The sequence below is a fragment of the Procambarus clarkii genome, chromosome 35 (assembly GCF_040958095.1).
Source record: "Procambarus clarkii isolate CNS0578487 chromosome 35, FALCON_Pclarkii_2.0, whole genome shotgun sequence".
Lineage (NCBI taxonomy): Eukaryota > Metazoa > Arthropoda > Malacostraca > Decapoda > Cambaridae > Procambarus > Procambarus clarkii.
The window spans coordinates 33,117,773-33,143,654 of record NC_091184.1 but is presented as its reverse complement, the minus strand read 5'-3'; the positions used below and the strand labels follow the sequence as shown (position 1 = coordinate 33,143,654).

The 25,882-nt window shown below is 41.1% G+C and overlaps 1 protein-coding gene and 2 long non-coding RNA genes across 5 annotated transcripts; 1 reads left to right on the top strand and 2 right to left on the bottom strand.

Moving 5' to 3' along the window:
- The first annotated feature begins 972 nt into the window (after positions 1 to 972).
- LOC138371434 (uncharacterized) lies at positions 973 to 8,404 on the top strand. Of its 2 annotated transcripts, none has more exons than XM_069336280.1 (4): positions 973 to 5,458; positions 6,511 to 6,651; positions 7,629 to 7,704; positions 8,261 to 8,404. In XM_069336280.1, exon 1 carries the CDS (start codon positions 2,911 to 2,913, stop codon positions 4,306 to 4,308), a length of 1,398 nt encoding a protein of 465 aa, XP_069192381.1. In that variant the 5' UTR covers positions 973 to 2,910; the 3' UTR covers positions 4,309 to 5,458; positions 6,511 to 6,651; positions 7,629 to 7,704; positions 8,261 to 8,404. The 2 variants fall into 2 exon arrangements, with proteins under 2 accessions (XP_069192381.1, XP_069192379.1); XM_069336278.1 differs by having other exon boundaries at positions 6,511 to 6,805.
- Positions 8,230 to 20,694, bottom strand: LOC138371435 (uncharacterized). Of its 2 annotated transcripts, XR_011230471.1 has the most exons (4): positions 20,500 to 20,694; positions 17,414 to 17,577; positions 16,070 to 16,168; positions 8,230 to 8,328 (listed from the first exon to the last, which is right to left on the bottom strand). It is a non-coding gene; the product is annotated as an uncharacterized lncRNA (long non-coding RNA). The 2 variants fall into 2 exon arrangements; XR_011230470.1 differs by lacking the exon at positions 16,070 to 16,168 and having other exon boundaries at positions 20,500 to 20,661.
- Positions 20,695 to 24,773: 4,079 nt separating this feature from the next.
- Positions 24,774 to 25,328, bottom strand: LOC138371433 (uncharacterized). The gene is made up of 3 exons (XR_011230469.1): positions 25,196 to 25,328; positions 24,904 to 25,046; positions 24,774 to 24,865 (listed from the first exon to the last, which is right to left on the bottom strand). It is a non-coding gene; the product is annotated as an uncharacterized lncRNA (long non-coding RNA).
- Positions 25,329 to 25,882: the final 554 nt, after the last annotated feature.

Genomic DNA, 25,882 nt, shown 5'->3' with positions numbered 1-25,882 from the left:
ACCGTCCCCTGGGGGTTACGGGCTATTCATGCCCGTGCCATCTCTTGGGTGGCTTAATCTTCATCAATCAATCAATCGTCCCCTGGGTCATTGGAGCATTCAATCCCCCCAGCAAGAGGTGTGGAGCTCTTAGGGGAGTAAACCTATACAACTAAAAGTGAATTCACAACTACAAACTCCAGTGCTTAAACAATAATAATAAATTTGTTTTTTTTCGGTAACAACGAAACACCCTTGGTGACACTAAAGCTGCTCAATACACACAATTCCTGCGACCTGCAACAACAAGTATTTATAATTGCCGAAATGGCAGCGAATTTATGTAAGACTAAACCACACCAGAAGCAGTGCGGTCTGTTGCATGATGTGAGGAGGACGTGTTGCTCCGCATCTTAGTGTTTGCACGTGGCTGCTGCAGCTAGATGTTGTGAATTTGTTCTCGACTGTTGCAGTGATACAGTGCCTTTGTGTATCGAGGAAATGGCTGAGGCGGTCTGCCTAGGTGATGGACGATCCTGCACTGGGCCTGGAGAGTGTGACAGTGGGGATGGCAGACAGGATGATACTAGGCCGTATCAAGCAGTAGTAAACAGATAAATATAAACGGCGAAATATTCAAAGACAGCAAGACGAAGACAGTGAGGAGGAAATAACAAAGAGACCCAAAAAATGAAGACATGCTCAGCAGGACGCGGGAGATGCAGACTAATGGAAGGAAGAGGCTGTTGTTCCCTACAGCGTGTCAACTGAATTTTCATCAAAAGCTGGAGTGGACAGTTCGTTTGGCTAAGGAGTTTTTTTAATATGAACCACTATTCAAGGAGGGTGCTCACCGGCCCTACATAACAGTTGGGACAGAAAGGCCGTGGAACACCTAACGACGGATGGGTTTGAGAATATTGTGATGGTTACTCCGGAAGAAGGTATGATACACACCAAGGTCATAGTGTTTAAGTATCCAACTTATTTGGATCCTGATTATCTATTGCTCAACAATGATAGTGTTGTTTGGGCAAAGAGGAACAGTGTTCGTGGTGAAAAACAAAGGCAGGTTGTTGCCTTGGTAAAGGGTGAGGCTCCAGAAATAATTTTTGTGCAAGGACTAGGCTACAGGAAAGTTGCAAAATACATTGAGGAGCCCATATTATGCATGAAGTGTTCTCGTTGGGGACATATGGCTTGGAAATGCCAGTTTGACTCCAGGTGTCGGTACTGTGGTAAGAAACACGACTCTCGAGAGTGTAGAGTCAAGATTAAAAACGGTGAAAAAATCGTCCCATCTTGTTGCAATTGTCGAGGCAGCCACAATGCTGGTTCCTATCTATGTCGCATGAAGCCTCATCTGAGAGACTCTAGGACGGAAACGCAAATGTTTTTATATGTGTTGAGAAAGATAGAAATATAAGCTTCATTTTAAATACTTTACCATAGATATATATAAAGTTCTAATGAAGATACATGTGTTTTAATAATCGCCGAGCTCCGGCCCCGCACAGACTGATCGACAGAGCAACTCTCTCTCAGAACAATGCTTATTTCACGTAAATTCGTTAATAAACACATATGTTTTATATGTCTCAAGAAAGATAGAAATATAAGCTTCATTTTAAATACTTTAACATAGACATATATAAAGCTCAAGTGAAGATACATACGTTTTTATAGTGGCATTCAGTAGCTTGTCGGTCATGGAATGCAGAAGCCTACGCACTTGCCAATATAGTGTGTAATTAACAATATATAGACCAATCGTTATTCGTTAGTATGCGTTCGCTACTTAAAACATTTACTGTACTGATGTAAAATCTCCCATGTCTCTTCGCACATGGAACACCGAACCTTACACACTCTCTGATATATTGTTTAATTAATAGAGTCACTAATAAAGCTTATAATTGTATATGTTATCAAAAAGGCATAGATAAAGTCGTTCTTACGTTTTAGTCACAGAGATTAGATATTAGTAAAGTTCATTTTATTCAGGAAAGTACATAAATAGTCGATTTACAAACATAATATTGGATTTATAGATAAAGCTAGTACATACAATACCTAAAGCCACTAGTACGCATAGCGTTTCGGGCATATTATTGAGAGAGGAAAGATATTTATATTTAAACAATTTTTTTTTTTTTTTTCCGACGCTCTCCCTATTGATGAGAACTACAACCTAATGAAGATAAATGTTAATTTTATGTAGATACTGTAATAAACGAAAGTTTTTAATGTCATCAGAGAAGCAGAAATATAGGCAAATTTTAAATCCCTTGTCATAAATATAACTGAAGTGAAATCAAATATAACTGAAGTGAAAGCAAAGATATATGCATTTTGATAGTTACAAAGACAGCTCTTCAGTGCGGTCTGCTGCATGATGCGAGGAGGACGTGTTGCTCCGCATCTTCGTGTTTGCACGTGGCTGCTGCAGCTAGATGTTGTGAATTTGTTCTCGACTGTTGCAGTGATACAGTGCCTTTGTGTATCGAGGAAATGGCTGAGGCGGTCTGCCTAGGTGATGGAAGATCCTGTACTGGGCCTGGAGAGTGTGACAGTGGGGATGGCAGACAGGATGATACTAGGCCGTATCAAGCAGTAGTAAACAGATATAAACGGAGAAATATTCAAAGACAGCGAGACGAAGACAGTGAGGAGGAAATAACAAAGAGACCAAAAAATGAAGACATGCTCAGCAGGACGCGGGAGATGCAGACTAATGGAAGGAAGAGGCTGTTGTTCCCTACAGCATGTCAACTGAATTTCCATCAAAAGCTGGAGTGGACGGTTCGTTTGGCTAAGGAGTTTTTTTAATATGAACCACTATTCAAGGAGGGTCTTCACCGGCCCTATATAACAGTTGGGACAGAGGAGGCCGTGGAACACCTAACGAAGGATGGGTTTGAGAATATTGTGATGGTTACTCCGGAAAAAGGTATGATGTACACCAAGGTCATAGTGTTTAAGTATCCAACTTATTTGGATCCTGATTATCTATTGCTCAACAATGATAGTGTTGTTTGGGCAAAGAGGAACAGTGTTCGTGGTGAAAAACAAAGCCAGGTTGTTGCCTTGGTAAAGGGTGAGGCTCCAGAAAGAATTTTTGTGCAAGGACTAGGCTACAGGAAAGTTGTAAAATACATTGAGGAGCCCATATTATGCATGAAGTGTTCTCGTTGGGGACATATGGCTTGGAAATGCCAGTTTGACTCCAGGTGTCGGTACTGTGGTAAGAAACACGACTCTCGAGAGTGTAGAGTCAAGATTAAAAACGGTGAAAAAATCGTCCCATCTTGTTGCAATTGTCGAGGAAGCCACAATGCTGGTTCCTATCTATGTCGCATGAAGCCTCATCTGAGAGACTCGAGGACGGGTGCTACAAGCAGGATAGATGTATCCTCGAAGGAAGGAAAGATTGTGCAGCAGGAACATGGAGGAAACAGTTGGAAGCCAATGACAGCGCCTATGAACAATGTGTGGGAGAAAGGAACAGAGACAATTAAGGCGAGCCTAGGGAAAGTAGGAAATGCAGCTGAAAAAATTAAACCTTGTGGAAACAAGGTTCAGGTCAATATAGTGAACTCTGAGGTTGGTACTCAAATATTGGAATATCTAAAAAAACTAGAAAAGAGGATTGAGGCATTAGAAAAATTAACTATGGGGGGTAGACGGGGTGAAGATGGTGGTGAAACAGGACGTGAAGTGGAAAGTGAAACAGGACGTGAAATGGAAAGTGAAACAGGACGTGAAATGGAAAGTGAAACAGGACGTGAAATGGAAAGCCAAACAGGACGTGAAATGGAAAGCCAAACAGGACGTGAAATGGAAAGCCAAACAGGACGTGAAATGAAAAGCCAAACAGGACGTGAAATGGAAAGTGAAACAGGACGTGAAATGGAAAGTGAAACAGGACGTGAAATGGAAAGTCAAACAGGACGTGAAATGGAAAGTGAAATAGGACGTGAAGTGGAAAGTGAAACAGGACGTGAAATGTGCGTTGAAGAAAGTAAGGAAGAACATGACGTATTGATGATAGAGGATAGTCAGGAAAATGAACTTTCTAGTAGTGTTAGCGTTCAACCTTCTGTAGTGACAAATGTCGAAACAAAGGTTAAAGTAAAACGGTATAGAGAAATAAGAAAGAAATTAGATATGAATAAGATCACCTTTGATGCTAGTAGCTGTTGTGCAAATGAGGAGAAAGCAGAAATGTTACAGTGTTGGGAGAGTCTGTCTGAGAAAATCTCGTATCTCATGGAATGTGACAGACAGGGCAAAGGTAGTTTTATTAAATCATGGATGAAAGTAGAGTGAGAATATTATCTTGGAGCGTTAATGGGTTAAAATCTAGTGCGGTGGATGTACACTATTATACTCTTAGATAGTACTATATTAACCTGATATGTTACATGGGATTCTTGTATTTGTACTCACTGAATTTGTGCGCCCCTTGAGGGACTTGAAGTATGGGAAGGGGTAGAAATAGCCTAAGCTAATCTTTGATTTTTTTTTTTTTTTTTAACTTGTCTCAATAAACCTACTTGAACTTGGAAGACCATTATGTATTAAAGTGTCAAATTATGGATAACCATAGAAATAAGGAAATAAGTAGTGTACCACTTCAAATTGTTTGGATGTGTGATAATGATATGATAGACAGAATACTTAGGAACTACAAGAATTTTGCCCCAATGATTGTAACACTTACTATATTAATATGCAATGTTAAATGTTGTATTGTGATTTGTGTATCTGTACTCACTGAATTTGTGCGCCCCTTGAGGGACTTGAAGTAGAGGGGGGTAGAAATAGCCTAAGCTACTCTATCCCTTTGAGATGTATTTTTTTCTTGTCTCAATAAACATACTTGAACTTGAACTTGAAGACAGCTCTTTAACACGGGTGGAACACGAACAAGGGGAACTTAGTACCCAAATGAGCCACAGAGATATTAGAAAGAATTTTTTTAGTGTCATAGTAGTTAACAAATGGAATGTATTAAGCAGTGATGTGGTGGAGGCTGACTCCATACACAATTTCAAATGTAGATGTGATAGAGCCCAATAGGCTTAGGAACCTGTACACCTGTTGATTGACGGTTGAGAGTCGGGACCAAAGAACCAAAGCTCAACCCCTGCAAGCACAAATTAGGTGAGTACAACTAGGTGAATACAGCTGAAGGGCGGGACCAAACAGCTGAAGCTCAATTCCCTACGCATAACTAGGCGAGTCCATAGGAATTACCATTTGTCCTGGCGCCATCTATGTTTTGACAGCAGTACTACTAATGTTCCCATGTTATGTGATGATCGCTATACGGGTGTTAAGGTCAGTTGCTCTTCTATATATGTTTATGGACAACGTAGGTGATTTGAGGCAATTTGCGGCCAGAATGAAATAGTATCCACGCGGTGAGTGATGGAGGAGGATATGTACTGCTGTGTACTCGACCAGCGGGTGAGAGGTAAGTTATATCGAACAATTATGGGGAAAAGATGGGTTATTTTAAGCGTAGAATGTCAGGTAACCGGTAACTACACAGATGGGGTAGTGTTTTTGTTAAGTCTTTATTTACTAAAGTGGAACATTACATTATGCCTTTAGCTGAACAAGTCTACTGGTGGGGGAAGTAGACGGGTTTTATGAAAGTATTTTACCTAAATATTTGTATTTGGTTAACTAGTTATGTCGTTACCAGGGAGGGTGTTCCTTTAATCTAATCTAAAAATTCTAGTCGGACACAGTGATTAAATAAAGAAATTGAATAGAACGAAGTGGTTTGCCAGGGTGCTTAACATTTAGTTTAGTTCACTTACTATGCAGCCCATGCTTAAAGAATGCAATTTTATCATATTGAATTTACCGTAGTTTTACTGCATTTAATATACCGTTTTTACCCTATTTAATTATGTCGGGTAAAGGCCGGTCGTGGAAAGTTCCTAATATAGCAAGTTTTAAAGGAAAAGTTTGAGTTAACTTTAACGCTTAAGTTAGTGACCCATTAGCTTGGTCTATTGTGAGGAAAGTTACTAGAATCTAACATTGCAAGTGCCATTTTTCTCTTTTTGAGAAACATGACTAGATACATGAATCGCATAGTTTTATTACTAAATGTTCATGGATTAGGTTGCATAGTTGAGGAAATAGTGATAAGGTTTGTGATTTTGTGTACCTTGACTTGAGCAGAGATTTTGATAGTGGCGCAAAATTGATAGGGGCTCGGATCATTGGGAATGCTGACTGAAGTTGATTAGGTCATGGCTATACCAAAGGAAATTAGTATAAATGGGGTTAAGTAGTGCCTAAAAGCTCTCCTTGGACTTCGGTTATTCGCAAGATTATGGTTTAGACTGCAATAGTTGCAGAATTGGCAAATCAAAAATACCGATACCCTATATAGTTTTGAAATGGTTAAGACTACCAGATGCAGTTTAATGCTGACAAATGTAAGGTTTGGGGGCTAGGTAAAGATGAGATAGATGGTGTAGATTGTTAAGAGTATTAAATTTTTTGCAGGTGGTAAATTCTCCGCGAGCTGGCACTGCTCTCCAGCCTGGGATGTTGATTGGTTAGTCTTCAACTGCCTCCCAACATGGTAGTGAGGTCCTGAGCTGACATGCAGTGAGGAATGTGGAAAGCTTCCTGAATTGGCACATGGTATGCCTCCCTTTCAAACCAGCAGCTGGCACAAATGTTCCAGCAAAATAACATCGCTATGCAAATAACTTTTTAGTAATATTTACTGTTAACATGACGGGTTGTGGAAGGTCCTGGCAACAGAGAGCTGCAGGAAAATACTTGCAGACCTACAGTAAGTTGTGATGTGTACATTGGAATTAGAGGGTAGAAGTTAATTGCTAAACGCCTATTAAATATTAGGGAATGGAAATTGAATGGGTAGGGAAGTCTAGGCTTAGGCTAGTGGGTACCATATCTGCAAGTTTAGTCCTTTCAGGAATGTATTGAATAGAATGGTATGTTGAAATTGTAAAAATTGTAATGTGGGGCATTAGATCTTAAACAGCATAGTTGTGGGTGTTTTATTAATAAAATTTTAATGAAATATAAATCTTGTTTAGTTAACATTAAATGTTTGTTAAATAAGCTTAATCTATAAATGTATAACACTGTTAAGGGTAATCATGAGTCAAAGTTAATGGCAGGAAAAGTTTTGTTCTAAGTGATGGTATTTTTCCCTTGAAAGTAAAAAAAAGATTGAATGTTTACTTTAGCTTGGTTTTAAATTTATATAGTTTTCCAGAATGTGGTTTGGAAAGTCCAGAAGTCCCTCTGTCAGTTGGGTTGTAGTAAAGGTTAATCTGAATAGATTTGCATAAAAGTAAAAAATAGTAATAACGTAAACAATATAGCATTGGCCAAAGATAATTGTAAATTGCCAGCAACTGAAGTGCAGTTGTGGATAGTTTCTCAAATGACATTTACTGAAACTTGGCAAATTGATGCCATATATTTATATTGCTAAATTAGATCTTTACTATTGCTACTAAAATATGTAGGAAAGGTAAATTCCTTAAAGAAATTTTGTCTGAATTTGTAAACTACTGAATGCTAATTTGAAAAGTAAAGCACGATTGGCTTTAAATCTGAAATTAATTTGTTGAAATAATTTTCAGGTGAAAGTGATTATGATGCATGGACTGGCTTGGAGTGGGGCTCCTTTACTCTGCAAAAGAAAATCTACAAAAGTGGGTGAGTTTGAATTTGATGTTTTAGCTATATCAATGACCTAATCTTAATTCTCTTATCTAGTCCATTTATAGGTGTGTAACCATGTCCTACTGTTACAACCCACAGGGTGATGCAGTTTGTACTGATCCTACCCCATTTCATAAAAGGGGACCAGGCAGTCCTGCAGATATCCCTGGCTTGGCTTTTTCAGAGCTTTGCTCTACTACCCATCTAATAGATGGACTAGATTTGCATAGGTTTAGGGACCCTTAACAATGGTTACATTGTTAATTCTCACAGGGCTTGTTTGCTGAATGGGTGGATGCATCTAAAACTTTAGTGCCTGGCATGCATTGTACAGTGCTCTCAAAGCATATGTACAATGTGTTGATGGCACTAAAGTGGTGGATGTAATGCACCCATTCAGGGAACAAGCTCTGCACTAAAACCAGAGTAAGGGATAGGCCTTGCTGAGCCTATCTTAAAAGATAGGAAGTTAGGATTTTTGGGGCTTCTTATTAGGCATTGGTGATAATAAAAGTAGTGTCCCTGTTTAATGTTTATTTTTCTTTTACAGGTGATTGTCTCTGGAGTTGTCTTGGCCTTTTGGATCTTCTGTTCATCTATGAGCATCTGTCCCACAACCTGAAACAGTAATAAATATTAGATGTATTATAAATACTATATGTAAAACTTATTAAATAAAACAATTTTAATGAAACTACTTTATATACCTTATCCTGAAATTATGCTGGAAATTATTGTTTACTACTATTGATGCAATGTTTAAACATCTGAAATTATTTTACTTTGAAAATAAATACTTGGTAAAATTTACACCTATTTGTAACTTTTTACATAAGTGCATGCAAAATGCATTGAAAAGATGTAAAAGTGGACTACCTATTCAATTTACATAAACAAATATTGCAAATTAGTCTGAAATATTAGTGGAAGAAACTTTAGTCAATATTTTAGTTTTCATATTTGAAAGTAAATTTAAAACTATGAAACACCTAAGCTTTAGTTAATTTAATCATAATTTGTACAAAGATCATTGTTAAATTTACAGAACATTAGAAAAGTGACACTGAAAACCATGTTGTATAGATGCTTCAAAGTCCTTGGTAACTTAAATTTAATCAAAGCTCTTAAATGATTTGTCTGCCAAACTCTTCAGATATTCTGAAATATTTTACCTAAGATTAAAACCATCATTGTTTGAAAGGGCAAAACAGATTACTGTCAATTAGTTTGACCTAACATCTGCAAGGTCCTGAAGGAATGGATTTTTTTGTAAAACTGTTTGCTAAAAACAAACCCTGCCTAATGAACCTGCTCTTTTTTTTTTTTTTAAATGGTAATTGCAACATTACCAAAGGCCATTGTTTTAATAGCCAAAGTACCAAATGAAAGACCAAGAAGCAACAAACAGGTACATAGTAGAAAGGACAAAAGAATGGTTACGAGGACCCTTTCATTTGTTAAAGAAATGACGGGAAAAATGCTGTCATACCACAAGGGGTCTTAACCCTTGTCATATGCATCACTGACATTAATCTAAATATTACCAACCACAATAATTGCTGATAACATGTTATAAAGAATATAATATTGAGGCCTTAATGCAGATCTCTAACTCTACAAATAGTAACAAGACTGGCAATTTCTTAATATAAAACAGAAAAAAATCCAAGACCTTGCACATGAGCCAGAACAATCCATATCACAACTACTACATTAAAATGAAACAACAATGAAGGTAAGGTAATTACCAAAAGAAGGCACCAAACCGGGAAGGCCATGTAGCACCATCAGAGGGCGCTAAATATCACCAAGAATGCCAATACGAGAACAAAAGCGCATAAGGCAAACGATATCAAAAGTATCCGATTCACCTAGAATTCTATCGAGGGACAAGTGACTGCGAGGGACGGTCGGAAAGCAAGACACACGCTCGTCCTGGAAGTCAGGACATTCAACAAGGATATGCACAACTGTAAGAGGGACAATGCAATTCGGACAATAAGGAGCAGGGCGGCGCTCCATTAAGTCACCGTGGGTTAAGCGGGTATGGCCAACCCACAGCCGTGCCAAAGCAGTGTCCCACCGCCGGTTACGGTGGTAGGAGGAAGGCCACGGGGACACACTAAGTTTGAGAGTATGCAGCTTGTTACCAACCACAGAGGACCAACAACCCTGCCAACGGGGAAGAATGAATAACAGGATAAAAGTCGGAATAAGGAATACCTTTACGGGAGATGGGACAAGAACGGATAGCTTCCTTAGCGGCAGCATCCGCACGCTCATTGAAACACCAATATGGCTGGGAACCCAGCAAAACTCTACTGATTTAAATTTACTAGAAATAAGAAACAGCCAATGTTCAATCTCAATGACCACCGGATGGACCGGATTAAAGGACCCTAGAGCCATGAGGGCACTACGAGAATCAACTACAACCACAAAGGAGGAATGAGAAAGCAAGAGACAAAGAACATAGAGAATAGCATAAAGTTCTGCCGTAAAGACGCTAGCCTCCGAAGGCAGGCGACACATGTAAGTACGGTCAGGAAAAACAACAGAGTTGCCCACACCATCCGCAGACTTAGACCCATCAGGGAAGATGGAAATAGAGTGGGAGTGCGAAGAAAAGTGCTCAAGGAAGAGGCTTTTCAGAATTGTAGGAGGGGTAAAGGCTTTAGTAATACAAGTCAAGGACGTACAAAACTTGGGAAGGGGGACTCTCCACGGAGGTAACGAAGGAACAATACGAGGAGAAACATTAAAAATATGAACAGAAAGAGAATCCTGTAAGCGAGATAACTCGACAGAAAGTGGGAGACAATGAAGAGGAACAGGAACCACAGGAGGAGGAAAAGTCAATGCACGACAGAGGCGAGAGGAAGGATGTTGGAAGGACCGCGCAAGATAGCGAAGACAGTAGCGATCACGGCAGTCCTGAAGAGAGAGAAAGCCAGTGTCAACATACAAACTAAGGGTGGGAGTCGAACGAAAGGCACCAGAGCCGAGACACAACCCAGTATGGTGCAAAGCATCAAGACGGCGAAGAGTAGAAGGAGAAGCAGAAGAGTATGCAGGGCAACCATAATCGAGTTTAGACAGGACGAGAGAGGAGTGCAAATAGAGGAGCGTGCGCCTATCCGCTCCCCAAGAAGTATGGCACAAAACCTTAAGGAGGTTAAGGGCCTTAGAGCATTCAACTCGGAGGCAAGAGATATGGGCAGGCCAAGACAAACGAGTGTCAAAGACTAACCCCAAAAGCTTCGCGGAATCCCTGTACACAATGAGATGACCATAAAGCAACAACAATGAAGTAAAGGTCCTTTCAGTAAGAATCTATCATTCACTGAAAGTTGCTCCAGTTAAAAATAAAAGAAAATACAAGTCCCTAGAAATAAGCAACCTTTTTGACTAAGGAAAAGAAGGTAGTTATTCTACTGTATAAATCTAAGTATTCACTTAGATAACTGTATCCAAGCATAGAGGTCCCCCCCCCATACCTTTCAGAAAAACATCTACTTTCGAAAAAGTTTAACATTGGCCAACAAAAATGATTCCAGAATTAAATTGCCTAATACCAGGAACAACTGAGAGCCATGACAAACACTGCAACCCTCTCCTACCCCCAAGTCTTATGCTATTTATGATCCAAGGTAATTTGAGATACTATACTGTACTTCCTACAGACGAGTCTAGTGAGAGGGTGATCTCCTGGCGATTAAATTGAAGCACGATACAGGTGTCAACGAACATCAGTCAGCCCACTTGTCAGCACAGTGGATAACTAATGACATCATAATCTGCAGTGTTGTATGCCTCTTTGTGGCCATTTAAATCAATAAAACACAGGGTTGTGGCAATGTTTACAGCATAAGGCAAGGTATAGAGGAATCCTGGAATGCCATGTAATGTGTAGTCCTTGAATGTGCTTTAGGCAACCAAATTGAATAACAACATTCCTGGTGTTCGGCTATATAATCCGAGTTTCTCATTCGGTATAATGTTGTAAACCTAAATAGGAATTCACTTTAAAGGTCAATTTATTTGGAAAGTGCTAACCAGATTCCAAATTACTGAGCTCTGAAAGTACTACAAGGCAAGTTTAACTGAATGAGTGTTTGCCTATCCATACCCCCATGAGGTATGTGACAACACTGAATAAAGAAAGGGTCTTTGAGCATTCACCATGCAGGTATTTGACATGACCAGGCTGTGACTCATACGTCAGGCTGCGAGCAGCCGCGTCCAACAGCCTGGTTGATCAGTCCGGCAACCAGGAGGCCTGGTCGACGACCGGGCCGCGGGGACGCTAAGCCCCGGAAGCACCTCAAGGTAACCTCAAGGTGACCAATATAGCCAAGTGTTAAAGATCATTCTAAGCAGTTCTGCACAATCCATATACTATCAATTAATATAATTGTACAATGGTGCTTGGTGGATGATATTTCCTATTAAAACTCATTGGACAACTGTTTGTATTAGACATTTTAAACCTACAAATGGTAGCCCTACATATCGCACTACAGTATTAATTACAAGATGAACAATGTAAAATCAATACCACAACAGCAAAGGATGACGGCTTTTCAACAACCGACAAACACGCAGGTCTAACACCAGCCATCCCGAGAGAGGACGTCCCAAGCATGTACACCCCACAACTTTACATCACCTTTGCTACCTCACGCGAGCATGCAACACCATGAGGATGCCATACTCACAAACCAACTCCATGCACTTTGAGGCTTTAACAACTCAACATTTAAAAAGTTGATTTAAAAAATCAAACACCTGAATTTTTCCCTAATTAAATTTACTAGGGAAATGCACACCAAGCCATGAAACTTACAATGAAGATGAACAAACTACACACAACTGTCACCAAACTTCCACATACCACCCCCTCTCACTCCTGCCCTCCCTCCTTTGGTGCTCTGATTGGCTGAGCACCTGAGCCACCACCACTCACCTCTTGTTGTGAGAGCCTAAAGCATGTTTGGTTGCACTTTAAAAGTTCCCGAGTGTACTCGCCTAATTGTGAGTACCGCCTGCCCGGTTCACCATTTTGTTTTTCAATCTACCTCAATTTACCCCTTTACAGTCAAATATTATGCAAAATTCTGTTTAAGACTTGTCCCTTCTTAACTTAAATAACGGCTTTGGCCATCTGCAATCTTTCTAGGTGGGTAAAAATGACTCTTGAGGCCAGAAAGGACTTATCAGACGGCGATCATAACAATACGGTACACACACAAAATCACAACCTGATATACACCGAGCAGAAAATCCACTGGAGCTGTGAGGCGACGTAAACCCTTGCCCAAGGCACTGGCAGCTGCATACTCTACCTCAGTATATTACTGACTTTGTAAAAGTCTTACAACCGGATTTCCCCATAAATCACAGCAAGTTTTGAGGCCCCTCCTTGAGTCAACGTCTTACGTAAGACCTACAAGCACTCGGGTGAAGGCTGAAGCAGTTCAACACCATATGCCCCAACTTCAAATACACAGTTGAGAGGCGGGACCAAAACGTGATTTTCTGTGTGTGCCTGAAGTTGGGGCATACGGTCTTGCTTCACCCTTCACTTTACCCTTCACCGGCGTACTTCAGGGGTTTTATTTAATACTTGGACTGGCTTCAGTAGGGCCTCCAGACTTTCTGTGGCTTCACAAGTGTCACGTGAATCCCCTGCATAGCAGTGGAACTGCCTTTTCCCTTCACCTTCAATGCCTCTGCACTGGAAGTATACATCTACACCAGCCCAGAAGAGTCATCAGTCCTGCCACCTCTCCATACCCCCCAGGGCCTGGCACGGCCTGGTACGACTCGGAGGCAAGCCGGGCGCCACTGCTAACTGGCAGTTTGTCCCCACAAACAAGCAGTTAGCCGCCTTCAACTGACAGTGGTACAGCTCAACACAAAGGCACCGCCAGCCACAACGAGCAGTTTGCTAGTTGACCAGATGTCCACCTCGTGTTGACACTGGATCACCGCCGGACTATATAAAGAGCGCTGCCTCCCTGGAGAGGCAATCTCTCCCTTAGTGCTCTAGGATCACCTTCGTGTCTCTAACCCGTCGTCCGCTTCCAGCCAACGTCGTGTGACTGATGCCATGGTGTTATGGTAGCTGTCTTCAGAACACCAGTATATCTTCATACTTTTATTCATTGCTTATAGTTTATTTTTTGCATTTAAGGTCATACTAACTTGTTCACCTATGCATTACATGATAGTCAAGTATTGTCATGTGTTATTTTTGTTCATTACTATTTCAGTAAATTGTTTAATTATTTATTTGATAATTTTCATTTGTTTCCACCTGCAACTTACACACTGCAAGGCCAATAGCAGCATTTCTTTCATTTATGTGAGGGAGAGCCATACCATCTTGGTTCAGTATAGCTGTGATACCATAACCCATCACACAAGATATCCAGTTGTAAGACTTTTACCATCAGTGGTGGTAGAGTATGCAACTGGCAATGCCTTTGTTACAGGTTCGCTTCATCTCACAGCCCCAGTGGATTTTCTCACACATTTGAATACATGAAACAACTTTATTTGATACATTCCAAACCAAAGTACTGAACAGTACAGTAATTATCAAACCATCAAATGTGTGGGATAATCATAGTGCGCTAAATATCACTAACGTTGCCAATACAAGAACAAAAACGCATACGGCGAACAATATCAAAGGTATTGAATTTACCAAGAATTTTATCGAGGGACAATTGACAGTGAGGGATGGTCGGGAAGCAAGACACGTAAGTCCTGGAAGTCAGGACGTGTAGAGACAACGGTTTGGACAATAAGAAGCAGGGCAGCGCTCCATTAAGTGCCCGTGAGTTAAACGTGTATGACCGATATACAACCTCGCCAGAGCCGTTTCCCACCACCGGTTACGGTGGTAGGAGGAAGGCCACGGGAACACACTACTCTTAAGAGCACGCAGTTTGTTACCAGTAACAGAAGACCAACAACCCTGACAACGGGCAAGAATGGGGAAATGAATAACTGGGTAATAGTCATAATAAGGAATACCTTTACGGGAGATGGGACAGGTGAGGATAGCTTCCTTAGCGGCAGTGTCCGCACGCTCATTTAAGAACGCGCCAATATGGGTGGGAATCCAGCGAAATTCCACTGTCTTAAATCTACTGGAGATAAGAAACAGCCAATGTTGAATTTCAACTACCAAAGGATGGACTGGATTAAAGGATTCTAGAGCCATGAGGGCACTGCAAGTGTCAACTACAAACACAGAGGAGGATTGACAGCGAGAAAAGAGTTGATGAAGAGCATAGAGAATAGCATAAAGTTCTGCCATGAAGATGCTAGTCTCCGGAGGCAGGAGACACAAAGGTGCAGTCAGGAAAAATAACAGAGTAGCCTACACCGTCTGCAGACTTAAGACCCATTGGTGAAGACGGAAATAGAGTGCAAGTGTGAAGAAAAGTGTTCAAGGAAAAGGTGATTTAGAACTGTAGGAGGGGTAAAAGTTTTAGTCATGTGGGTCAAGGCTTACAGAATTTAGGAACGGGGACCCCTCCATAGGGGCAAAGACGGAATGACACGAGGGGAAATATTGGTAACACAAACTGAAAGAGCATTTTGTAAGAGAGACAACCGTACAGAAAGAGATAGGTGGTGAAGGGGAACAGGAACCACAGGATGGGTAAAGGTCAAGGCATGACATAAGCAAGAGTGAGGGTGCTGTAAGGACTGTGCAAGGTGGAGAAGACAGTAGCGATCATGGCGATCCTCTAGAAACAGGACGCCAGTTTCAACATACAGGCTTAGGGTAGGTGTCGAAGGAAAGGTACCAGAGCTGAGCCGTAACCCAGTATGATGCAGTGTGTCCAGATGGTGAAGGGTAGAAGGAGAAGCAGACGAGTAAACAGGGCCATAATCGAGTTTAGACAGAACGAGAGAGGAATGTAAAGAGAGGAGCAGTGTCGATTAGCTCCCCAAGAAGTATGGGACATGACCTAAAGTTAGTTAAGGGCCTTAGAGCATTCAACTCGGACGTAAAAAAATATGGGGCGACAAAGACAAACGAGTGTCAAAGATTAGCCCTAAAAGCTTTAGCAGATTCTTTGTACAAAAGGGGATGACCCCTGTTACCTAACAGTAAATAGGTATCTGGGAGTTAGCTGTTACAGGCTGCTTCCTAGGGGGGTGCGTGTGTGGGAGAAAAAAAAATTTGTAGTTAACCACTGAACTGCTCTGTCTCCAAATAACACCCTGGTGCACAAGAAATAAATTCTTTCCAAAAAATTTTTTTATCTTCTTATATTGTTAAAATTCAGAGTCTGATCACGGGGAAACTAAACAAAAAATATTGTATGTGATTTACTTTAGCTGCGATGGAGCTGGGAAGTTGACCAAATTATGGGCGCTGAGCGTTGGAGCGATGGGGGTCTGTCGGCCCCGCCACCCCGTGCGACGGCAGTTGCTGCGAATAAAATGTTGCGCAATTATTTTGAAGTTTCTCATTCATTTCTTCCTTTTTTTGCTGTAATATTATTTAAAAGTGTGTAATTTGTGGAATTTATATAATTCAAAGTATAGAACATCGCTATGCTCAAAATTATGGGCCTCATATATGCGACATATTCTACAATCAAACAGTGTTTTTGCTGTTATTACACTATATACACACATTGTATATACCCATCTACGTATGTATTCACCATAACGATCCTCTATGTTGGTATGGTGAGCCCAAAAAACATGAGTGAGCTGCCACACCCTGCCAGTCCTCCCTTCCTCCTCCAACACATTATTCGCCAACATTCCTCCTCCCAAAATACTGTTATTGTGTTTATTACACTATTTACACACGTTATGTATAAGTATGTACATGTTTTATTCATGTACATACGTACATACTTGCCATCTCCTCACCTCTCTCTCTTGCCTACTTAATGCTCTTGCTTCCCTCATCTCATCACAATCGACTTTATAATGGTCCAGGACGGATCGAAATGTCGTCGTCTATTCAATTTCCAGTGTGTGGTTTGGTCAACAATGAAATCTTCATGCAAGATCTTATAAAGAAAACCCCTAGAACGAGTTTTGCAGATACGAAAGAGTTTAAGGTGAGTAGGGGATGGTTTGAGAAATTTTGAAAAAAGACGTGGTATTCATAGTGTTGTGAGGCATGGTGAGGGTGCCAGCTCAGACAAAGTAGGGGCTGAAAGATTTGTTCGTGATTTTAAAGATTTTGTAGATACTGTATTGATGGATATATTCCACAACAAGTGTTTAATTGTGAGGAGACATGGCTATTCTGGAAAAAATTGCCGAAGAGGACATACATTACCCAAGAGGAGACGTCACTGCCCGGACACAAGCTAACTTGGGCTAACTTGTGTCAGGATAGGCTAACTCTTGTGCTGTGTGGCGATTTGAAAATTAAACCCTTGTTCGTGTATCATTCCGAAAATCCAAGAGTTTTAAAAAATATATAACGTGCAGAAAAACTGTGATGTAGAGTGGTTTGCCCTGCCATCAAAAAATATCTGCAAGAGAAAAGTTTGACACTAAAGGGCCTGCTTCTCGACAATGCTCCTGCTCATCCTCCAGACTTGGAGGATGCATTGTTGGGGCCACTTTTTTTTTTTAAGGGATATTCCTGCATGGGCCCTAAGTTTCTGGCTAATGTACCAATGACATGAAGGAGGAGTTTTCAACCTACCTTGTGTTAGGTGTGCAGGGGTCAATAGGCTGAACATAATGTCAGGAGCAAAGGGGGGCTTTTGCCTCTTCAAACACAATTGTGACCATCTTCATCTCTTCGAACTATCCTAAATGCTCTCTTCACCTGTCTGACCAAATTGGGTGTCCAGACCACCTTTGAATCTGAAATTGTAAAATTAATAGTGATTTCAGAATATTCAGTCCATTTATACTAACAAAATTATATACAGTATACTGTAATTGAAATTTTACAGAATGATAAAGGCAATTTAGTAACTTTGTTAAAATGCACATGGGGGAAATACATGAAAATAGGTTAATATTGTTTGTAAGGTTGATGGGAAATGTTTATTACTTTTATGATTTAAAAGATGTATAGCCCTAATACTCCATCCTGGGTGCATTCCACCAGATAATGACCACAGCAAAAGTTTTCCACGAGGCGCTATTGTCACACAAACTTTTCACATTTTCAAACTTGATTTATCTTTTCCCCCCCCCCCCCTCGTTCTGGGGGTTTTCTTTAAAAGGTCTTCATGCAAATGCCTTGGTTTCTCACAAATGATGGCCTCTGAAATGCTATCACCTGCTAACTCCTTGTTGTGTATCCAAATTAATAAAAACTTTTTAACATCCTCAAGTGTTTGTGTTCTTTGTTTCGGGATTGTTGATATGCCTTTTGCCACTTTAATGCTCATAATGTCCTTTTTCTTAGCAAGTATAGTGCATATTGTTGACATAGATTTGTTGTACTGCCTAGCTAGTTCAACAACCTGTGCACCATTTTGATGTTTATGAATGCTCTCTTGTTTTTCCTCTATGGTCATTCTCACATGTGTTTTCTTGCCTTGAAGCTTACCACTGGCTTTCTTGGGACTCATGGCAAGATATATCATAACAAATTTTATGTTCAAATAGCCAAAAATCCCAAAACAAATGTAATGCTTTACAAAGAATTCAGGCGCGATACTTACTAGGCAGGAGACACTGGTAAACTGAGGCGCGATCACCATGCCACCACGCACTAGGTCAGCCCATACGTATATCAACAAACTCCTTTCCCGAGGCAAAGTTTGTAACCCGATTCAAATTTTTCGAAGAAATTAGGCTCGTAACCCGAAAAGTTCATAAATATTCATTCGTAAGCCGAGGTGTCACTATATATAACTAAAAAATTAAACTCAGGATTACTTTCAACCCCCACCCCTTTTGCTCTACTCCATCGCCACCTACCTTCACCCCCCTCTATGATGTACTCTTCCATAGACACCTACCTTTGCCCCCCTCCTCCCCTCTACTCCTCCATCATCACCTACCTTCACACCCCCTCCCTTCTCCTCCTCCATCGTCACCTTCCTTTCACCCTCCTCTATGATGTACTCTTCCATAGACACCTACGTTCACTGCATATAATGCTCCCCTCTACTCCTCCATCGTCACCTACTTTCACCCCCCCCCCTCCGCTCTACTCCTCCAGGGTCGCAGACAATTTCACGAGCGTGAGAACTACGAGTTCTCTAACCACTCTCACACTCCTACTCTCTCACCAGTGAGGGGGAGGGAAGGAGGGAGGAAATGAAGGAAGAAAGGTGGGGGAGAGAGAATAGGCAGGGGGGAGGAGGGCCTAGATACATTTCTTCCATATAGATAGGTAGACTGAGTGAGAGCTGCTTGCCAAGAGCCCTATCAGACAGGCTTCCTATTCCTCAACCCTCCCTAATATGCCACATCCTGGTCAGGACAACTTGCTCGATTGTTATTCTTGGTGTGACTCGAGAACTGACCTCGAGGCGGGGCATGGGCATGGATTATCTCCCTGGGGCATGCACCTGCCTGCCCCAGCTCTCTCTCTCTCTCTCACATAGTCTATCAAGGGTCTAACATGAGGTCATTGTGCCTACCAGAAGTGTATATGTCCAAGGCTGGCCACCTGTCTGGACCATTCAAATGTATAAACACGTAATTAGTCTATTAAAATTATATATAATGCTACAATTATAAATTAATTTGTTCATGGTCATTCGTTTATCAGTATTTTAATATGAGGTATATATACGCATGTATGTATACGTTGACGTACACATATATGATTATGTGTATGGAATGATTATGATTATGTGTAATCATATATGATTATATCTAATGGAATGCATTAGTAAGTGATGTGGTGGAGGCTGACTCCATACACAGGTTCAAGTGTAGATATGATAGAGCCCAATAGGTTCAGAAACCTGTACACCTGTTGATTGACGGTTGAGAGGTGGAACTAAAGAGCCAGAGCTCAACCCCAGAAAGCACAATTAGGCGAGTATATGAACGAATGCACATGTACACTTTCAAATGAATTAAGATACCTTGAGATACACAATGACTTAGTTTAAATAGTTTAAACATATTATGGTACTGATTTTGACATGCTGATGTCTGGAAGGGAGAGGGGGTGTGGGGGGTTATTGTCTGAGGTGGAGGACCAGAGGAGGGGGTCAGTGGGAGGATGGTGGCTGGAGGGATGCCATTGTTCTAATGGTTATGAAAACAATTATTGATGGCAGGAATTCAGTGGGTGTGTACTTCACCCGCACCATCACCATACTGTGCCCTGCTACAACCCCCCCCCCCCCCACTCCACCCATGCTGTGCGGGGCGTATTACACATTATGGGATAACCGACTGTCTGTCCATTCCTGTCTGCTCGTTATGCTGCCCTTTCTTTTGAAAATTGTCTGCTTTATCGACTTCCTTCAAGACCACACGTTAGCCTCTTATCACGCCCTCTTACCACTCTCAGGGAGCCGGCTCTTCTATACAATAGTTACCACTCAGTCCCCAAGGTGAAAGAGTGTCCGGGCATATGACTTGTTACGTGTACTTATTTGCGATTCGTTTGGGCTGTCACGTGTGGTGATTAGTGTTGGGTAAGGCTAGGCCAGGTCAGGTCAGGCTAGGCCAGGTCAGGTCAGGCTAGGCCTGGTCAGACTAGGCTAGGTAAGGCTAGGCCAGGTCAGGTCTGGTCAGGTCTGGCTAGGCCAGGTCAGGCCAGGCCAGGCTAGGCAGGGTGAGAGAAGTAAAGCGGCAGGTACTTACGTTTCCGAGAAAGTAGCGGCGGTAGTATATTGTTGATTTAGATTCGACGACATCCTGAAGCTAGTAGGTGGCGGCCTCATCGCTCTCGAACTTCTTGTTGTTGTAGGGGATACGAGGCACACCCAATATCCCCCTTACATTGATCACATCGCACACTAATATTTTTATTATTTCGGACACCAGATTTGTCTGTTTCGTATATGTATAATTGTTCAATATTAAAACCACAATAGAATGCTCTTAACAGTTACAATTTTCAACTTAACAGCCATATAGTCTCAGCCCGAAACGCTGCGCGTGCTAGTGGCTTTACAAGACTGTAATTACCATATTTGTATCCTCACATTCCTTATGTACATTCTTGTATATGCATAAATAAATAAATAAATAAATAGTTGGCAAGAACGCCGCCCGCCAGTGTAAATGTCTCAGACCCTGTTGGAATATAACCAGTCTGTCAATCGGGTCAACCCAAATGTTGCGTTTCCATGCGTTTCCAAAAGGGTCGCCCATGCTGGAATCGGTGAACGCCCTAGTAATATTGTTGAAAACATCTTAATAACTTATTAAACCAAAGGTCTTTTTATGTCAGAAGAACGGCAGAAACTAGATCTATATATAAAAACTCTTTCAGGACAAAATTTAAAGTAAAACTAGATTATGTAAAACTAGATTAAAGTAAATTTATGTTTCTATCTTTCTTGAGACGTATAAAAATCTTACGTTTATTAACGATTCTGCGTGAAATAAGCATTGTTCTGAGATGAATATTGCGGATTTCCGGCTCTACGACCGATGAAAAATGCAACTTTTATACAACTACAAATATCTTTAGTTTTACTTTAAATTTTGTCCTGAAAGAGTTTTCATATATAGATCCAGTTTCTGCCGTTCTTCTACATAAAAAGACCTTTGGTTTAATAAGTTATTAAGATGTTTTCAACAATATTACTAGGGCGTTCACCGATTCTAACATGAGCGACCCTTTTGGAAACGCAACACATGGGTTGACTTGATTGATATATGGGTCAGATTCCATTAAGGTTCGGAACACCATGACCGACAAGCTACTGAATGACACTATAAAAACGTATGTATCTTCACTTGAGCTTTATATATGTCTATGGTAAAGTATTTAAAATGAAGCTTATATTTCTATCTTTCTTGAGACATATAAAACATATGTGTTTATTAACGAATTTACGTGAAATAAGCATTGTTCTGAGAGAGTTGCTCTGTCGATCAGTTTGTGCGGGGCCGGAACTCGGCGATTATTAAAACACATGTATCTTCATTAGAACTTTATATATTTCTATGGTAAAGTAGTTAAAATAAAGCTTATATTTCTATCTTTCATAAGACATATAAAACATTTGTGTTTATTAACTAATTTACGTGAAATAAGCATTGTTCTGAGAGAGAGTTACTCCGTTGCTCGATCTGTGCGGGATCGGAGCTCCCCGATTAGAAAAATACACGTATCTTCGCTTTAAATACAAATATGCCCATGGTAAGGCATTTAAAATGAAGATTATGTTTCTATCTTTCTTGAGACGTATAAAAATCTTACGTTTATTAACGATTCTGCGTGAAATAAGCATTGTTCTGAGATGAATATTGCGGATTTCCAGCTCTATGACCGATGAAAAATGCAACTTTTATACAACTACAAATATCTTTAGTTTTACTTTAAATTTTGTCCTGAAAGAGTTTTCGTATATAGATCTCGTTTCTGCCGTTCTTCTGACATAAAAAGACCTTTGGTTTAATAAGTTATTAAGATGTTTTCAACAATATTACTAGGGCGATCTCCGATGATCCAAGTGATTGGACATCCCTATTCTTAGTGTGTCCTGAAAATCCAGCTCATTGTCCTCATAACCCAGCTGTTAGTGGAGTTTGTATAGTTGTGCAGGTGGTCTGCAGCAGCGATGAGTTGAAGGCAAGAGGTGCAATGCGGTATTTCATTGGTCTGAAGTGTGCTTCACGACTACAAGAAGTGAATGGCATTTTTGGCGGGTCTTTGGACTGTAAAGGTGCGTGTGTCGGCGCCCTAAACCAGGACTGTGATGGGGGAATTGGTCTGTGTGGTCCCTTAGGCCAAGACGTGGGTTGAGAGGAAGGCAGTAGTGATCTCTAGCCTTCGTGAATTAATAAAAACTATTAGCTACCAGGTTTTGTTAATCCTCAATATAATATTATCTTGTAAATGCATTGTGTGTTGTAGATTGCTTCAGTAGCAACATACGCGTAAACCTGAAGGGCAAAAAAAAGTGTTGAATGTAACATGGCAAACATCATGACACTGGAATTTTTATATTCGTTCTTGACGCATTTTCTGGTCACCAGCGCGTCCAGGAAGTGCTGCTTGTCCTTGGAAATGGCACCAGTTATGAAAAGATTCGTTCTGCTGGGAGGATAGCCCATGTACTAGGAAAGTAGATCATGTCCTGTGCTTTGGTTACAAGTAAATGACTTGTTGTTTAGACAATGGTGTTGATCTCTAGATTGTATTGGTCCCAGAAAATGGCAGTATTGTGTGAAATGACAGACACAGGAAATGTTGTCTCCTCTGTCGCGCTGCAGAGACACATGATGTGTTGCAATTACGTGTCCATCATGAGGTGGGCTCGCGCCCCCCCCTCTCCCTCTCCCTCTATCCTCTCTCTCTTCCCCCCCCCTCTCTCTCCGTCTCTCTTCCCCTCTCCTCTCTCTCTTCCCCTCTCTGTCTCTCCCTCTCACACAAACTGGAAAAGGTGCAACGGCATGCTACAAAATGGCTTCCGGAACTGAAAAACAAGAGTTACGAGGAGAAACTAGAGGCGTTAAACATGCCAAAACTAGAAGATTGATAATGAGATATGATCACCACTTACAAAATACTAGTATGAATCGACAAAATTGACAAAGAGAAATTTCTGAAACCAGCAACTTCACTAACAAGAGGACACAGGCTCAACCTAAGGAAACAAAGGTGCCGAAAAAATAGTAGAAACTTTTCTTTTGCAGAGTGGTAGACGGTTGAAACAAGCTAAATGAGAAGGTGGAGGCCAAAACCGTCAGTAGTTTCAAAGCGTTATACGACAAAGAGTATTGGGAAGACGGGACACCACGAGCTTAGCTCTCATCCTGTAACTACACTTAGGTAATTACACACCTAGCGTGTGTGAGTGGACAGCGCTCGTGGGTCGTAGTCCAAATGATACGGGTCGATTCCCGGAAAAGGCGGTAACAAAGGGGCAGAGTTTCTTTCACCTTGATATCCCTGTTCACCTAGCAGTAAACAGGTACCTGGGAGTTAGACAGCTGCTACGGGCTGCTTCCTGGGGATGTGCGTGTGTCAGAGACAAATATATATAGAAGAAAAATAGATTGGTTAGAAAGGCGGGGTTCAAGAGACCGATTCTGCAGATACAAATAGTAAATACACACACTGCTGTGCCGGCCCCCTGGCGGCCAGGGAAGTAAACACTAACTACTGGAAGAGAAGCGCTTCTGAGTAATACAACTATATTAATGATATGTATGTTGTATGTGTGTCAAACACTTGTATGTGATACAATAGACAAGAAGCTGGGACGAGGCTTCGGTAGGCCCCTTTTCCAGGAGGCCTAGGTAGTCACCTTTTTTTTTTGGAGGGGGAAGGTAAATAGGATGGAGAGGCACATGTGAAGAGAAAGTTTAGAAATGGGAAATGCAGTATGAGTTATTATGGCAGGTGGACTGTCTGCCTTGCTAACACGGTGTGCCGGTGTGTATGTTGGCAGCTAAGCTTGCTCTCTCTTGTCAGGAATAATAGTAATGGTCTTGAATTTGGATCCATTTTAATGGATCAATTAAAAAATGATCTTTGTATGATGATTAACAGACAGCTATAGGGATAATACTTCCAGGAACTCACATGTGTTAGCCATTAGGTCATCTGCAGAAAGTGTTCAAGTAATTTATTGTTTAATTTTCCCTTCAGGGTTATACGTTTTCGTATTATTTATCACGTGATAATTTCTTCATGATTCATACCCTGTGGGTGTGTATAAGTCACGAATACACACTCACATATTCGGGGTGGGGGAGGGGTCTAATGTATACTTTTAACTGTGTAAAATAAACAAAACCAACTTGAAATGAACAAAACTCAATAGAGATCAAGTGAAAATGTTTGATTTTATTGACTAAATTATATATTCAAGTTAATTTTCTATTGTGTGTCTCCTCAGGAAGAACAAGATGTTGCCAGCCAGGAGCAGTAAGAAGCAGTGGCGGGAGCAAGGTGACGAGGCTGCCACTACCCCCAGCTCCGCACAGGATACATGCCACTATATCCTACACACCTGATACCACAAGCACCGTGCCATATCCTACACACCTGATGCCACAAGCACCATGCCACTATATCCTACACACCTGATACCACAAGCACCATGCCATATCCTACACACCTGATACCACAAGCACCGTGCCACTATATCTTACACACCTGATACCACAATCACCGTGCCATATCCTACACACCTGATACCACAAACACCGTGCCATATCCTACACACCTGATACCACAAGCACCGTGTCACTATATCTTACACACCTGATACCACAAGCACCATGCCATATCCTACACACCTGATACCACAAGCACCGTGCCACTATATCTTACACACCTGATACCACAAGCACCGTGCCACTATATCTTACACACCTGATACCACAAGCACCGTGCCACTATATCTTACACACCTGATACCACAAGCACCGTGCCACTATATCTTACACACCTGATACCACAAGCACCGTGCCATATCCTACACACCTGATCCCACAAACACCATGTCACGATACCCTACACATCAGAGGCAGCGGCGGGCACGCTCTTCCACTTCTCATTCAGCTCTGCCTGTTTCTTAAACAAGTTCCCTTCTATTTGGGTCATATTATTTTCTCTGTTTGCCTATACTGTTATGGATCTTTAAATTACATGGCCAGAACATCGAGAATGTTTTCTCCTAAATATGATTGTAAAATCCTGCCATGGATTATAATTTGGCTAATATGGTCAGCCTCCCTCACCTCAGGAAAGCTGTGTCAGTTAAACCTAGAAATGCCAGTAATACAAAATAGAAACATTACTGTGGTTACCCCCGGTCATTGTGTAGTTTGTACTTAAGCCGCTCGTGTATGTGCCATCACGTGATTGTGCTTTATGTCGTACAAGTGACTGCAGGATTACTTAAACAAGAATTAACAATATTGGAGTTTACAGTTGTCTCATCAATCTCCATCACTCCAGTGCCGACTCACAACTATAGTAATCACACGTGATCGATAATTTGAATAAGAACATGAAACTGTCGTCGACCAAATCTCTTAAATTAATGGGCTGCAAAAT

What these genes read in the sequence shown, in the direction of transcription:
- LOC138371434 (XM_069336280.1), top strand. Translation starts at nt 2,911, where the DNA reads ATGGTTACTCCGGAAAAAGGTATGATGTACACCAAGGTCATAGTGTTT.